This window comes from Eretmochelys imbricata, chromosome 4, assembly GCF_965152235.1.
Source record: "Eretmochelys imbricata isolate rEreImb1 chromosome 4, rEreImb1.hap1, whole genome shotgun sequence".
NCBI classification, from domain to species: domain Eukaryota; kingdom Metazoa; phylum Chordata; order Testudines; family Cheloniidae; genus Eretmochelys; species Eretmochelys imbricata.
Genome location: NC_135575.1, coordinates 94328261 through 94344748, shown reverse-complemented (window position 1 = coordinate 94344748; position 16488 = coordinate 94328261). Strand labels below are relative to the sequence as shown.

Genomic DNA, 16488 nt, shown 5'->3' with positions numbered 1-16488 from the left:
AGGGGGTTGGACTAGATGACCTTCTGGGGTCCCTTCCAACCCTGATATTCTATGATTCTATGATTCTATGATTTCAGTGTGGTTCTCAGGGATTAATTTGGTTCTTGAAATAGACTTATTAAACACTCGGTTTTGTTTCATTTAAACCTGTACATGTATAAAATGAATGGAGAAGATGGAAATTTACATGAGCCCTTGTTCTCTAGCCCGTTCATAACAGAAGTCTTTCATTTAGGAGTGCTGACTCAAAGACTATGGGCTTTCAAACTTTTTCACATTGTGGACCACAATTTAGAGAGATTGTTACATGGAGGATATCCATATACATTTGCAATTGAGGATCATCTTCTGTCTCATTCAGGCTCCTGTGACTTTCCAATGGCAACTACAATAATTATTTATATAGGGAAGTAATATTAAGAAAATAATTAGCTATTTTAGCTGTCTTTAAGAGCAGTAGGATCTTGTCCTTTCTGAAGAAAGTTAATCACAGGTTTACTTTTGCTCTTCATTTCATTTCCCCATCCCATCTGCTCTGTTTTTTTCTGGTGGAAATAGGGAGGAGAGCCATTAACACTGTGACCAGAAGTGCTTTGTAGACCAGTAGTGGCCCAGTGACTAGTTTTTTGTGGGGTGGGGTTCTATTATATCCTGTCTGCTTAATCTGCGATCCATTTCCTGTGGGTCTGAACTCAGCTTTAAGCATCAAAGGCACAAGGGAGGAAAGCTTTGCAGAATTTTTTCTTTGCTATGAGAGGCAATTTCACAGTGTTCAGAAAGCCAACAGCAAGGAGTTCCGATACTTTTCAGACAGCAAATCAGTCAAGTCCTGTCTGGAACACTTTTTGAATGAGCTGATCCCTTTACTCTCAGTCTCAGGAGATCACACTTTAGGTTAGGGAGAGAAATCCTGAAATCCTTTGGCCAAATTAGAGCGACTTCAGGGCATTTGAAGTGCCAGGCAGCGGGAGCAAAGGCAGCAGCTGCCGCTCGCTTATTCGGTCCCGCGGACCTACACATAATTGACCAGAATTCATCCTTTGGGGAATGTTCTTGCCGGATCATCCAGGCTGGGTGTGAATGGGAGATCTGCTAGCGGAACAAGGGGAGAATACTCCCTTTAAAAAAAAAAGTCCCAATAGGTGTTTGTTTATCCAAATTAAATTGCATCTCTTATGCGTAATAAAGGCTACTTTGTTGTCTTGCTGTGCCTTAAAGGCGCCTTGAACTGAACCAAGCGAGAGTGTCTCTACGGGGGAAAAGAGGCGAGGAGACAGGCTGGGGAGGGAATGGCGGTATCGGATGGGTCCTGAGGAAACTCCTCACCTACACGTCTTTGACCTGCCCCTTCCCCAGTTGAAAACATCCTCCTCCTCCCGGCGCGGAGTCAGGGATTAGCTGGAGCCCTCCCGCCTCCCGAGTTAAAGCTTCTCCGTGGGAGGGGCGAGGGCTGGGCAGAGGAAGGCGGGTTTATTGCGTTGCTACAACTAAAAAGTGCCCCCTTCGCGCAGTCGTGGCGTCCCTGGCATCCGAGCACAGCAAACGTCAGTTTGTTTAACAATCGTGGAGTATAAATGCTCAAATTAGCGGGGCGGCTGCAGGCGGAAGCAGCGCTGAGCCTCGCCCGGAGGCGGTGGCACCAGCAGCCGCGGCGAACCCCTCGCTGACCTCTCCCTGGTTAGTGCCCTGGGGCTGCTGATGTAGAGTACCCAGGGGGAGGATCCATCTATGCTGTTAGTCCCGTAGGAAAAGAAACAACAGCTTCCCCTTCCTCTCGCTAACCCAGCCCCAGCCTCGGTCAACCTCGGCTCTCGGTCGGTGTGTGACCATGGGCGACAGCTTGCGGAGATTAATCAACAACCAGAGCTGCAGGATTTTGCAGGAGAAGCTGGAGAACTGGTATAAAGATTACCACGTGAGTATGTGTGTGGTTCATCGCAAACGTCTCCTCTTCGTTCGCCGCCGCGAGCCTGTAAAGCGATTCGATTCACTGGGGTTTGTTTTGGGAGTCTGAAGATGCTGCTCTAGCCTTAGATCATTTACTCGCCTAATGTTCTACCAAAGGTGTTTTGCCATGAAAAAAAAAATCTTCCACCCACCCCATACAGTGGGGTGAAAACGTGCTGCTTCTTGTCTCTACTTTTGTGTTTTCAAAGGGATTTTGTAGAGTGAGCCAGATCAGGAATTAACATTTCTACTTTGTTAAATTAATGGGGGAAGAATACACAGTATAATGGTGACTGTTTCAGATTGTAAATTTAGGCTACTGGAGAAAGGCTATCATGCGGGACTAATCTGTGTGAAGCGGCTCCGCTAAGTGTTGGATACCTCGAGTGATTTCCCGGGAAAGCAGTAACCAAGGACGCTGATTTTCAGACATTGTTGTGGTTGCTATAGTTACTGACACCCATTGACACTATAAATGCATCGTATCAGGCCAGAAACAACTTGCAGCAGAGACTGCTGATTTCCCCCTCATCTCCTCTTGGTGCTCTGATACACACATCTGATCAGATTAAAGTAAAAATCAGTTGCCAAAATGCAAATTTACATCTCTTTGCAAACTCATCAGGACCACTTACACTCTTTCACAGTGAATAATACTCCATCAAAAATATATTTTCCCAGAAAGGATAACAGTGGCCTCCATTTGATTTTATAACTTCTTGTATGTGCAAATATTTTTGAAAACACTTTGTGTTAGATATCCAAGCACAATAGCTGCACTGGAAACTGTTGAATATCATAAACATCAAGGAATATAAGAAGACCTTTAAATACAGAGAAGTTAAACAAGAAATATTTTATTGCTTGCAACCATACTGTGCATCAAGATAATATAGCTTGTTCTGCTAAGGTTCTCAAAGGCCTCTGGTAAGAATCTCCCCATCTCCAGTTGCTGCTGTGGAAATGGAATATGATTTTTTTTTGTTAGTTTTTAAAATTTCTAGATATTTTTAACTGTACCTGGTGACAGTGTCACACATTTGAGGCATATCAGTTTGAGAACTATGAATTCCCATTAAAAAAAATCAGACCCATTAATAATGGTTAGAAATTCAAAACCAGAACAAATGACTTGTTTTCTGAGAGCAAATTCAGTTTACAGCTATTTCATGTTTGAAACATTTTTGTTAAACTGCTTTTGTTGTATAACTGAAAAGATACTGCAATTATAACTTAGTACCAAAATGAAGTTATACCTTGCAGATAACATAACTGTTGAACATGGTACTGAATGTTCTTTGTAGCTGTTCTTTTAAATGTTACCTGTGGTACTGTGCCAAGTTTTGTGTGTGGGTAAATAAGATAAACCGCAAGAAACAGTTGTTTTGTTGACTTGGATGGCTTTTTCTCTTTTTTTCCTAAAACTTCTTTTTATTTTTGTCTTGAATGAAGCCATAATATATGTGTTTTATTTTATTTCAGTATTGTGCATTCTATTTTATTATAGTACTGTCTGTTCAGTGCTCTGCCTGCCTTGTCTGTCTGAGAATGGAGTGACTTACAGAGTTCCTTTATTTTATTTTATTTTTATTAGTGCAGAATTGTTATTACTCCATAGTGTTTGAAAGCTGACTCCATAAAATAAACACAGCTGACCTGAAGTAGCTTACTGAGGGGGACAAAGGATTTGACTTGGTCTCCGGTCATGTAAAATGTGTGCAATTTCTTTTATCAAATAGAAACAATTAACCTAAAATGCGTTTCACAGCAGAAGAGCAAAGAAACCACTAATCAATCTCAGATATTTAAATACAGAAGTTTTTGCCCTAAATGTGCTGCAACATCTGATCTTGCAACATTACCAGATACTCTAATTGTAAAGTTACGTATATTACCCAAACTAAGAGGAATATGTGTGATTCTTGGCTGAGTAAGGGTGGTGTGACATAGTAGATTTATATAATTGCTCTCTTAACTGGCTTAAATCCCAGACTATTGACTGGCTGGCTGGCTTGTCATTGGCAGAGATGGGGCAATTATAACTGTGATATAAACTCCAGAAACCTGAGCAGATGGTAACTGCTGTTTGTAGCACATTTGAGATAAAAATGCATTTTCAAGGAAATAGCCAAATATAGGGTAAAATACATTCTCCTTGCTGCTAGTGTTCTATAGTCTAATCTCTGGTCTGTTTGTTTGAAAACGATTTATTTATAATTTGTTTGGGGAAGGTAATATTTATACATACCATAATTTAGTGCTTACGTACCAAAGTGATATATAGGAGCTTAAAACAGATATTAAAAAGGCAAATTAGACAAACATAGAACATGAAAGTAAGACAAAGGAAGTGGACAGAGAAAGTAGGGCTGAGAGCTAAAACAAATACAAATAACATGAATTATATAGACTTTTTGTAAGGTCTGATATTTTAAAATATAGACTGAGAAAAGAGGGAAGAAGCAGATAGCTCATGAGTTAACAGTAAGAAAGCAAGGTCAAAGAGAGAGATTTGAAGAAGGAGAGTGAGGCTACTTGGTGCACATTGAGTAGGATGACATTCCAGGTGTTGGAAATTGTTTATTATGACTCAGCCCAGACAATGTGCTCGATACACAACATAAAAATGAAGACAACCCCTGCCCCAAGAATGTGCAAATCTAAGACAGATGCAGAGAAGTAATGTTGCTTTGGGAAACCCAAAGAAGAGGGTGGATTTCCCCCCCTTCCCCCATTTAATTAATAACTTGCTTTTTGTGGGCATCATTGAAGGAAGTGAGTTTTTAGGAGTTTGGGGAAATGCTACAGGGTAGTAGATTGGTGAATTGTGATTGGGAAGACATTCAATGCATGGGGGCTGTGTGAAAAAAGGCATGGAAATAGTGGCAGGGACAAATGAGGCATGGAGGCTGGTGTGGTTGGCAGAACAGACAGGACGAGTGGGCATGTTTTAAGAGACAAGGCTGAGATGTATATTGCAATAGATTTGAAGGGAAGAATGAGAAATTCAAACTTAAGGTGGTGGACAAGTTGAGGACACTGAGGAAGAGGAAGGCTGCTGAGGGAATCAAAATCAAAGAAGGAGGAGGGAGGATTTGGGTAGGGGACAATAACATCCACACAGAGGAAGAGGGGTGAATAGAGTCTGTGTGAAGAAGGCAGTGAACTTGGAAGGCAGGGAGGGACGGCTGGAAGTAGGAGGAATATGAAAATAGGATGACAGTGCATTAGAACTTCTCTAAATGGTATGCCAAACAATCTTTCTAGGTCATCTCTGAGTGGGATGTTTTAGAGAAAGAGAGACCACCATGAGGGAGTGCAGTTTTGGAGGGAAGTTTAGAAGGAGAGGTCCAGGTTTCAATAAGAACAGAGAGTTTTTTAGAAATGGAGCAGGAGAAGAGTGGAGGGGGGCAGTGTGAGAAGACAGATAGAGGAGATAATGGGAGGAGGAAGAGAGAATGGATAGGGAGAGAGAGTGGGTAAAGAACAGTCAAGGTGGGGAGCAAAGGGGAGATGAGATTTAAATAAAAGGCAGAGCTATGAAGAGCCTTAAAAGTGAGGACAATGTGTTTGAACTTTCCCTAAAGATGCTGTCATTGCAAGATTCTTATTCCTGGGCCTTAGCTTCTTAACATGGGACTTGCAGAGCTCCCAGGCATCTAAGGATTTTTAGCCCTTGAGGGGAGTGATAGTGGGGTAGATAATGATTAAGTACCATCTGAGCTGAGAAGAAATGCAGCCCTTTGAACACTAGCCAGTTCCTTTTTGACCTTGGTCACTGAAGGAGCTCCCTACAGAAGATTACACCTCATTAGCCATTGCTCCAGCTCCTTTGAAATCCCAACAGTCTCCAGGGATCTTTTACCATCCCTTCTCTGACTTCCAGTCAGGTCTTGTTCATCAGTGCTATGTACTGAGGCTCTTGCCTTGACCACCTCAACACACATCTGTTGATCGTCTGCTCCCACTTTTTGTGTCTGTTTTTTCTCAGCTTTTGGCACTTGCCTCTGTGCATAGGTGCAGAGAAGGTTTTGATGCTCGCCATTTTTTTGCTTTGATGTTCTCAGTGCCTCAGCACTTTCTAAACAACACCTGGGTTCCTTTTTCCTTGGTACCTCAGTGTCAGCACTGTTCTTTGCGCACCAACGCTTCAGTTAGGGTGCCACAGTTTTTTATTAGGGTACCTAGCAACTTTCATAGTGCTTGTTTTTCCACTTGCACTTCCTTCAACACACACCCATGCTGGTAACTGTGGCATCTAAAATGGGAGGAAACTGTTGGTGGTTTCAAACTCTTGTCAGCACAACAGTGTCAAAGACTGACAATTTGTATATCTGTTATGTTGACAATGATGTGCAGGGGTACCAGACTGCCTACATGTGTCACTACATGCCCTGATGTGGAGAGTGTCTCTAAGTCTTCCTGGAGGTACCCAATAGAGCAGAGGTGGGCAAACTATGGCCCGCGGGCCACATCCGGCCCATGGGACCGTCCTGCCTAGCCCTTGAGCTCCTGGCTGGGGAGGCTAACCCCTGGATCCTCCCTCACAGCCTCAGCTTGCCATGCCACCAGCGCTCTGGGCAGCGGGGCTGTGAGCTCCTGCAGGGCAGCAGGGCTGCGAGAGCCGCTGGGTATAGTGTATTAAATTGCTCCCCATAAAAATGTGCTACTTACAGAGCACCAGGACTGGCAGTGGTAAGTAGCACATTCCTATGGGGAACAATTTAATACACTACACCTGGGTAGGGAAGGCTGTGCCTCCCGAAACAGCCTGGCCCCCACTCCCTATCTGCCCCCTCCCACTTCCCATCCCCTGGCTGCCCCTCTCAGAATCCCTGACCCATCCAACCCCCACTGCTCCTTGTCCCCTGACTGCTCCCTCCTGGGACACTCCACTCCTAACTGCCCCCCCGGGACCCTCAGCCCCTATCCAACCCCCCCCCCCCCCGCTCCCTGTCCCCTGACTGCCCCGACCCCTATCCACACCCCCATCCCCTGACAGGCCCCCTGGGACTCCCATGCCTATCCAACTGCCCCTGTTCCATGACTGCACCTGCCCTCCATATAGTTTTGGAACCCTGATGTGGCCCTCAGGCCAAAAAGTTTGCCCATCCCTGCAATAGAGACTCCTATAAGTCTGGCATGACACTGGCTAGGACGGAGTGATTCAAAGGGTGAATCCTTGAAGCTAAAGCTGAGTTTTTCTACAACTGCTCAACACTGGAACACCATGCCAGGGGCAGCCGGGTTTGCTCAGACCTGCTCCTCACTCCAGTAATCCCAGTCAGACTGTTTCAACTCAAAAGTCTCCTGCAGCATCCTCACCAGTGTAGCCCAAGGATGAGGTGGTACTGAGTTCAGGCTAATGGAATGGGGCAGAACCTCTATGCAGGAGTCTGAGACGGGGGCACCACAACAGTTAGCAGGTCCCTGACATGCCTTTGCCAAAGCCTCTGACTCCTGGTTGCTCTATATCAAGGCCTCTGTATTTTTTCACTTCTGCATTCAGATGCTTGAAAAGGAGAAGGAGGTGGTGAGTCCAGGTATCCATGTGTGCTTGGAAATCTGGTCTGATCACTTCTGGCTTCAAAGCATTCCTTTTCTTGGTTATTGGGTGCAAGAAATCTCAGTGCAGTTGGAACTCTGTTTGAACCAAAATCTACTCTTGCATCCCAAGAGTCAGTACTCCTTGGGCAAGTAGCTCTGGCCTTTACACTGACACCTCTTGCATTGGCCACCAGTGTCCATGCTTCCCAGAACCCTGATGATACTCCAGGCTCCCCGATTACCTGTACAGTTCCAGCTATTGGAGCAGAATCAAGCTGAGGATCACGGTGATGAGGGATGGTCTTTGCATTTAGATTAGCCAGAGGACTCTCCTGATGCCAAATACATCTCCACTATGAGAATACCAAGACAGTGACTTTGTGGCAGAGGATCCTACTTCTCCTCAATTTTTACAGAAGTTTTCCATGACCACTGGATTATTTTTTTGATTATTTTTTTCCGTTAAAACCAGGTCAGAAATATACAAAGATCACAGTTAGGAGGTAACTGGACCGGAAACCACATCCATCCAATAGTGTTGCTGTACCCTTGCACCCTATTTTTGACAAGTTGGTGATAAAGCTATGGCAGACCCCTTACAGAGCTGTCCCAGGCTTGAACAAAGTTCAGTAAACAGTACACCCTTTCCTCAGACTGCCCCATGCTATGTCTTCCCCACTCCCACCCCCACGCCTCTTGGAGCTTGGTGATAGAGGCTGGACACACTTATGGTACTGTACCCAAAATCCTCAGCTGCAGTGCTGGGATTCATTTAGAGAGAAGGTTTATCAGTGTGTGACTGCAATCCTCTAAGTCATTTACCACCAGTCCTTCGTGACCAAGAGTCAGGTGGAATAATGGAAGAAGCCTCTATTTTGGTTGATTTTCTTCCTCAGTAGAAATGCCAGAAGCTTAAGAAGCTGGTAATAAGAGCATCAGGTATGGGTAACTTTTGATGCAGATGATACAATGGTGGGGGCCACTGCCTTCAATAGTGGATGCCTGGAAATCCAGAGAACTTAAGGACCTGTCTTACTTTATAGACAACTTGTTTGGGAGCAGATAGCGGCTTCTATACAGAAGGCAAAGGAGACAAAAGCCACACTGCATTATCTTGGGCCTTTGTCTTGTTCCTTGGGCCCTCTTTCGAGGGAAGCAACAGAAAGGCTCCATTTCAAAGGCTGGCTTTCATGTCAAGAGCTAGCTTTAAGGGAGCTCAGTATCCACCATGCACTTGGTGTTTGGCCTCAGCACCCTAAGAACTAATGGTCCTAAGCTCCCTTTCAGCAAACACCAAAAATTGAAGGATTTGAAAGGTTAATTAAAATCAAGAACATTTCCGTTATCATAAAAATCCATATAATCAATTTTGGTAATTAATTCAGCTGATTGGTGTCCAACTTTTCATTTTGGTTCACAGGCCCATACCTCAATCTCCTACCTCCATGCTAATTGCCATGGAGATGGGGATATGAACATGGAGAATTTTAGGCAACATTCATATCTACAGTCATACCACCCCAAGGCAACATCTTATCAGATCTGAAAATATAGGTTGGATCAGTCAAGGTAATTAATTGGTTGGGGAAACCTCTGGAGAAAGCCCTTGCACTATAAAAAGTGATGATTCTCCTTTGAATGATTGTGCTCACATACATTCTACTGCAGGTGTAGGTTGCAGCTTGCATGCATTAGGGCACGCATACACCTGCAGAGGAATTATATATGTGCAATACATCTCAAAGAACAACAGTTAATACATAGGTAAGTAACCATTTTTGCTAGTACATTGTGGTCGCCTTGCTGAGGCAGTACTGTACCACTACACCAGTATAGTGTTAGGGGCACTGTACTCCTGGAGGTAAAGTTATTTTAGATGTGATATGTAAACAGAAATTCTGACCACTTGTCATTGTTGGCAGCTTTAGAGCTCTTCCTGACAGATGTAGTATTAGCAGTAATATCCTGGACCAATTCCAACTCCAGTAATTCCATGAGATAGTTTATAGCTTTCCGTAATTTTTTTTTCTGCTTTTTGTATCAAGGACATAATGCTAGTTTCTTCCTGTTCTTGAACACTCTTTGTTTCAATATGTATTAAAAACAGATAAAATCACATGAAAGCTATGTGTGCCTATTGACAGTGCAACAAAGTAACCCTATAAGCGTGGTTTATTTTAGTCTGTAGAAATATATTTTGCAGTTATATAGGACTTTTCATCCAATGATTTTATATCACCTTTTAAACATTAATGAAGTTTCATGACACTTCCGTGAGGTAGGTAAGTGTTATTGTATCTATTTTAGTAATGGGGAAATGATTTCTTTAACCTAGTAAGTCATTGATAGAGTTGAAAATCGGACCTTGAATTCCTGACTCCCAGCTCTTTGCTGTAACTATTAACATCATGTGTTATTTTTCCGGCCCCTGGAAATATCTGAATGCTCTCATGGTGGTTTAGGAAGCTGTAGTGAAGTCATAGACAAAGTTATAGAAAAAGCTCTTATATCATGTTCAATGTATATCATAAACATAATTATTTAGAAAAGTCAAAACAAAATAAAACAAAAACTCCAAACATATGTTTTAATTCTTCTGATTTACAGATTAACTCATGTGATCAGAATCTGAACAGATGTTGTGAAATCATAGAAATGAACTCCATGATTCAGGGGCAACTCTTCACAATCCTCAATCAAACAGCTCGAGAAGGTGAGAATTTTCCATGTCTCTATGGTTTGTACATAACACCTCCATTTTCTTTTTAAGTGCAGACTAAGGATTTAGCTCTGCATTTTCTCACATATACCTGGTTTATGTGTTCTCTTAGGTGGGCATTATGCAGGTGTAGAGACAATAAAATCTCGTCTCCTGCCGTGGCTGGGGACTTGTTTTTCCAGTACTACTTCGGGAAGGCCCTTTGAAACCAGTCTTTCTCTTATTCAGGTATGCTGAATGTTTATTTTTAAGATGATAAAAATATATAAATCAAAGACTTTCTGCAATTAAAAATCAATGTTGGGCTTGTTTTACTAACTAAAACAGTGTTTTCACACAGTTTGCCTTCTGAACTATTGCCATCATTGTTAACTGTGACAATTATGTCATTAAAAAAGAAAAAAGCTTTAAAAGCGGAATAAAATAAGTCATTGAAGTTAATTTGACTAAATTAGCTTAACAAGCCTTAAGCTCTTTTGTCTTGTCCAAGAAACTAGTTTTTTATATATCAAGGTAAAGAAATATGCTAATTATAAGTTTGCTGTGACATCACCCTAAGACTTTACACTAGACCTGTATTGGAAGCAACTTAGTGTTTTGTGAAACTCTTCATGTGAACTGAGGGGCGCGCATAAGGTCCCATGCCCTCTGAACTGTTAGTTTTTGTTCTTCTGAAGCTTGGGCTCTATTACATGTGTTGTGAGAAATTTTTTTAAAGGAAAGAAATATAAATCATGATACCACCATGCACCTAGCTTTGAGGACTAGGATAGCAGGGGTGTGCGTTCCCTTTCTCTTCCCCTGCATGATTCATAAGATTTGCAGAAGGTGCTGTTTACAATATTTCAGCTGGAGATGCAGACCTTCTGTGGCACTCTTGTGTGTTTTGGAAGAAAACAGTAGTGTTAGCTAGTGGGGAGATGAGAGCAAATGTCTTCATGCTCTCCCTGATTTCTCATTTTAATTTTTTTTCCAAACAAAAATCACTGTTTACAGTCTGAATAAGCTGTTTCCCCTGGGTAAAGTGACATCCAACCATATGGACTAGGATTAATCTGGCTAGGGTCTGTACTTGGTACAGAGAATACAGCAGTTTTCTCTTAATTTGTTTTTACAAATGACAACATTTAAAAAGCTGTAGTGAAAGAAATAATCTATGGGTTTTCAACTGCATGTGCAAATGAAAGGAAAGCCTTTCAAAACAGAATTGAAACCCAGTGCACAATTACTAGTTTATTTACAGTTTTATTAGGGTATGCAATATGGTATTAAAAGCAGAGTTGCGTGTGCAAGGGTGTAGCCTTATCAGTTATATTAGTTGCTTAATTTGCTCTTATGATTTTTCCCCATTATTTTGCATTCCCAGTAATGCGTAAAAAGTTAATTAATGCAGGCATAGAAAGAATTGTTGGCATATTTAGTTCTAAGAGTTTACTTTTTGTCCATATTTTTTCTTTCTAGTAGTGTGTGTATTTGTGTGCATATCCATATGTATATCTATCTATCTTACAATGAAATAGTAAACCACTACTATATGTAACTTTTCCCCCAGTGTGATTTGATCTCTTTCTGGCTGTTTTATGCTATCTCTCTATTTGAACAAGTACAATGTTTTCTTTGTTTAAGATCAATTTAGATTTATTCTTTCCTGCATCAGTTCAGAAATGCACAGCTTGTCATGAGACATTCTAAGGCAGTGGTTTTCAACCTTTTTTCATTTGTGGACCCCTAAAAATTTTGAATGGCGGTGCAGACTCCTTTGGAAATCTTAGACTTAGTCTGTGGACCCCAAGTTGAAAACTACCATTTTATGGTAACGACAACCTTGCGCAGGCTCCTTAGAAATAGTCTGTGCATGCCCAGGGGTTTGCGGACCATGGGTTGAAAACCACTGTTCTAAAGAAATGCTGTATAACTTTTGGGCATAACATTCAAACAGCGTGATATTTGTATTTCACTGTAGGAGTCAATTGAGAAAGAAAGACAGCTGAGGGAATTTGCCAGCACTCGGAAACACGAAATACAACAGTTGGAGAAAGAACTGAACTCAACTCATTTACAACTCAACTTAGTGCAACAAGAGTAGGAGAATTAACTGTGTATTTTTCAACAACAAATTTATTTTTCTTCTCACACCTCACTTCTAATAGAGATCTGCAAAATGTTTCATTTCTGCTTTGAAATAAGAATTTAAAATCTATCTAGACTCTGGATTTTCTGAATTTGAATGATGTGGGACTGTATACCCAAGGCATTAAAAGTCTTCTAGTAAGTAAGTTAAACATTGGTTGGTTTGTTTGTAATTAAAATAATTTAAAAAATTGTATTGGCTGCCTGAAAGACAACAGGCCTGGCAGAAATTAAACATTTTGCCCTGAAAACTTTTGGTCATAATACCGGTAGCTTATTTAATACAGATTCTGTACTGCAAGTTGCACAGAAGGAAATTTTCATGCCACATATGACACATTTTGGATATAGCCAGATATATGTATTTTTTTTTATTTGCAGTGTTGTTGTAGTTGTGTTGGTCCCAGGATATGCGAGACACAAGGTAAGTATGGTAATATCTTTTATTGGACCAACTTCTGTTGGTGGAAGTAAACTTTTGAACTACACAGAGTTCTCCAGATCTGGAGAAGCCTGAGCTAAATATAAGTTGGGACAGATAATTAAGCAGATCCACAAGATCTCTGCTGTGTCCCAGCTTTTAAATAGTCTTCTGGAGGAGCCACTCTGGTGTGACAGGCCTCCAGGGAGCCCTTCTTTTTAGCTTCAGGGTAGGCCACCCAGCCTCACCTCCTTCTAGACTGAACCTCTGGGCTCCAGCACTCCTGCTTCATATTGTGAGATCTGTCTAGTGAGTCCAGTGAAGATAGTAGAGACCTGTACACTCTTCAGGGACTAATGCACCTCAGCAAGTATTTGCAGTGACTTCAAAGTGCAGTAGGTTTTATTACACAGCATTGGAAGTCCTTAGGCTAGCATAGTGAAATAAAGGTTCAAGCATAGTCCATTCTGGTCAAGCCAGAGTAAACCACTAGCCAAACTGTAGTGGATTCATCTTAGGGTCTGTTTCTTTCTGACTCCTTAAGAGAGCTTAGGTATCTGTACCCACTTGTATTTAGTTCAGACATTCTGATTTCTTTCCCCAGACCTGAAGAACTTGGTATAGTTTGAAAGCTTGTACCGTCCACCAATTATAACGGGGTTAAAAAAGAACTAGATAAGTTAATGGAGGATAGATCCATCAGTGACTATTAGCTAAGATGGTCAGGGATGCAACCCCATGTTCTGAGTGTTCCTAGCCTCTGTTTGCCAGAAGCTGGGAGTGGATGATAGGCGATGGATCACTCGCTGATTGCCTGTTCTGTTCATTCCCTCTGAAGCATCTGACATTGGCCACCGTCAAAAGAGAAGATACTTGGCTAGATGGACCATTGGCCTGATCCAGTATGGCCGTGCTTATGTTCTAACAGAAGTTGGTCCAATAAAAGATATCATCTTACCTACCTTGTCTCTCTCATATCCAAAATATGACATTTCATAGAAAAGAATGCCCAATATTCTTATCCTGGCCAAATATGCTTCTCATCAGCTAGGAACAGGTAGGTCTACCTAGCAATCAGAGGTATGATTGCAGCATGTGTAGATGTACCAGAGCTAGTTTTGATCTAGCTAGCTTGAATAACAACTGTAGTGAAGCACAGTTTATACAAACCTGTCTGGAACCCTGGATCTCTACTAGAGTGAGCAGCTAGCTTGTGCTTCTGCTCATGGTGCTACAACTTCATTGCTATCATTATTAGAGGTATCCAGATCAAAGCTAGCTCAGGTACATCTACACACGCTGTAATCACACCTCTGAATGCAGTGTCTCCCAAAGAAAGAGAGAAAAACCTTGCATAATTGTGATCCAAAAAGATTTCTGTCTTTCTTAAGTAGAGAATGAGGCTGCTCCTGTGCATCCAGTGATCCGTAGCATGCAAGCACTCTTCTAGGGTAGATGCTGAGATCACAGGTTCTGCAGGGCAAGAGATGTATAGTTACATATCATCAGCACACTAATACTCTAGTGTTCAGAAATTATGACTGCAATCCTGCTCCCATTGAAATCAGTTCCAAAACTTCCATTGATTTCAATGGGACCAGGATATGGCCCCGTCTCACCCAGGGCCTTCTTGTATATATCAAGCAACATATGGGTAGCAAAATAGGTGCTTAGGGGACACCATATTTTAGTTCCCTTAGTAATGACATGTAACAGTCTATTACCTCCAGTTGTCTCCTGCCTTTTAAGTGTGAGTGGGGGACAGTCATAACAGTAACATCTTTGGATATTTAAATTAAGCAAATAAATAAAGGTAGTAAATGAAGATTAATACTTAGTGTTAGCTAAAATTAAGCTATTATATTTGCTAAATATAGCAACATATTATTTAAAAATAAAACAGCAATGAGATGTGTGCAGGAACAGCGATATATTTCCTGTAATGTTTTCATTGTCGTCATAGGCAACTAAAACTTTTGAAATGGCTGCTAGGAGTGAAACTCTCTGCACATTTATGTTTTAACTGCTTAAAAGTTTTTGTTCCCTTTAACTTGAAAGTCTGTATTTCACCATAAGCTGTGCTCAAATAGCCATTTTCAAGAAGAAAACCCTCAATATTAAAAGCAGCTGGCTCTTGAATTGGTAGGAGGGGTGTAGATAGTTGGTTATACTAACCCCAATTTCTTGCCACTGCTTGTTGGGAAAAAAGGAAGAGGGACTTTGGGGAAAAAATTCAGGGATATCATCATGGTTTTTCCTCAATTCAAGCTATGTATCTGGCCACAACTGTTGCTTTCTGTCAGCTTTATAAAAAGTCTGAAGTCAATACATCATCAGAAATGTAAGTATTCCTTCGTGTGTAATGTCAGGTCTACCTTACAGTCTTCTGCTGGCATAGATTTGTGAGTTCGGAGTATGAAGAGGTGTGATCTCTGACCCACAGAGCTGTTTAGAAGATGTCCCTAGTGCAGGTGCAATTTTGCACAGTTACCAATTAGGCTTTAGACACCTGCTTTTTAGACACTCAGCTTATATCTTAGCAGGGTTCTTCCTTAGGTCATCATGGTAAACCACAAAATTTAAGCTTGTCTGGTTTGTGATGTCATCAAACTACTGAGGTTATATATGTATAAAATCTTATTCATAGTTTGCTTTTGTGTTTTATGAATTTTAAGGACACCACATGGAAACCACATTTTAATAACAAAAATGTTGTTTATAGAAAATGTATGCAAAATGTTTCTCTGCTCTAGAGTTGATGAAAATATAATGGTTCTTTGTGTTAAAGTAAAATAACTTTTTTTTTAGATTTTGCTTAAAACTTAGTTTGCTTTCAAGACAGATATGCATAGTTTATTGCTTGAGGGGCCTGTGAAGTCAGCAATTATTCAGCTAATTATCTTAGAGATTATTTATGAAGGTGTACATCATCCCTGCACTTGGATATGGAGCTCCCATGGACAAGTTTAATTTGAAACAAAAGGTCAGATATGAGAAACTTTCCATGAAAGGGTCATTTACAAAAACAAACAAACAAAAAACCCAAAAACCTGTTTTGGGAGAACTGAAAGGGAATTTTTTGAAAATTTCTGGTCGTGGCTCCCCATTAGCTGGGCTGTGAGCCTGGAAGCCCAGAGAACCCCAGTTTAGCATGCTGCCAAGGATCCTGGGAGGCTAGTAAGCTGGAAGGAAATAAGGAAGTTTTCCATCTAAATTTCATCAAAATCGACACCTTCCTGTTGAACATTTCAATTTTGACAAATTGGGATTTTCTGGAAAAATGTTCTGTTGGGACATAATGGACCAGCTCTGTTTGCATATATTTCATTAATTTAAAAAAACACAACACTTACAAAAATAGGTCTTTCCAAACCACTTTATAAAATCTTTCTTGCTGTGCTCGATGTGGTCCTATTATCAATTAGAGGCTTGGTGACCAAGGCCTATCAGGTAAATCTTTTATATTTATTCCAGGAGTGTGCCAGAGTCTCATGGATCACTAGATGGAGCAAAGTCCAAAGATATATAGCCACTATTGAGAGTGCCCTGCTGCCAGGAACCAGTGGCGGATTAAGGTTTCATGGGGCTCTGGGCCAGAGCAAATGGGGGATCCCTTCCACCTGTGGTCCCGCCCCCCTTCTTCCTCTTCTGTTTGCAGCCATGCCCACAGCCCAACCCCATTCTGTCCCTTCCTCCACGACCCCACCCCTGTTCCACCCACAGT

At 41.5% G+C, this 16488-nt stretch overlaps 1 protein-coding gene across 1 annotated transcript in view; it reads left to right on the top strand.

The window, feature by feature from the left end:
- Positions 1-1828: 1828 nt before the first annotated feature.
- The window catches only part of SPATA18 (spermatogenesis associated 18), a 38991-nt gene continuing 24331 nt past the window's right edge, over positions 1829-16488 (top strand). Inside the window, exons 1-4 of the mRNA XM_077814578.1 lie at positions 1829-1915; positions 10102-10207; positions 10326-10441; positions 12177-12295. Coding sequence (XP_077670704.1) covers positions 1829-1915; positions 10102-10207; positions 10326-10441; positions 12177-12295 — 428 coding nt within the window. The remainder of the gene's footprint in view (positions 1916-10101; positions 10208-10325; positions 10442-12176; positions 12296-16488) is intronic.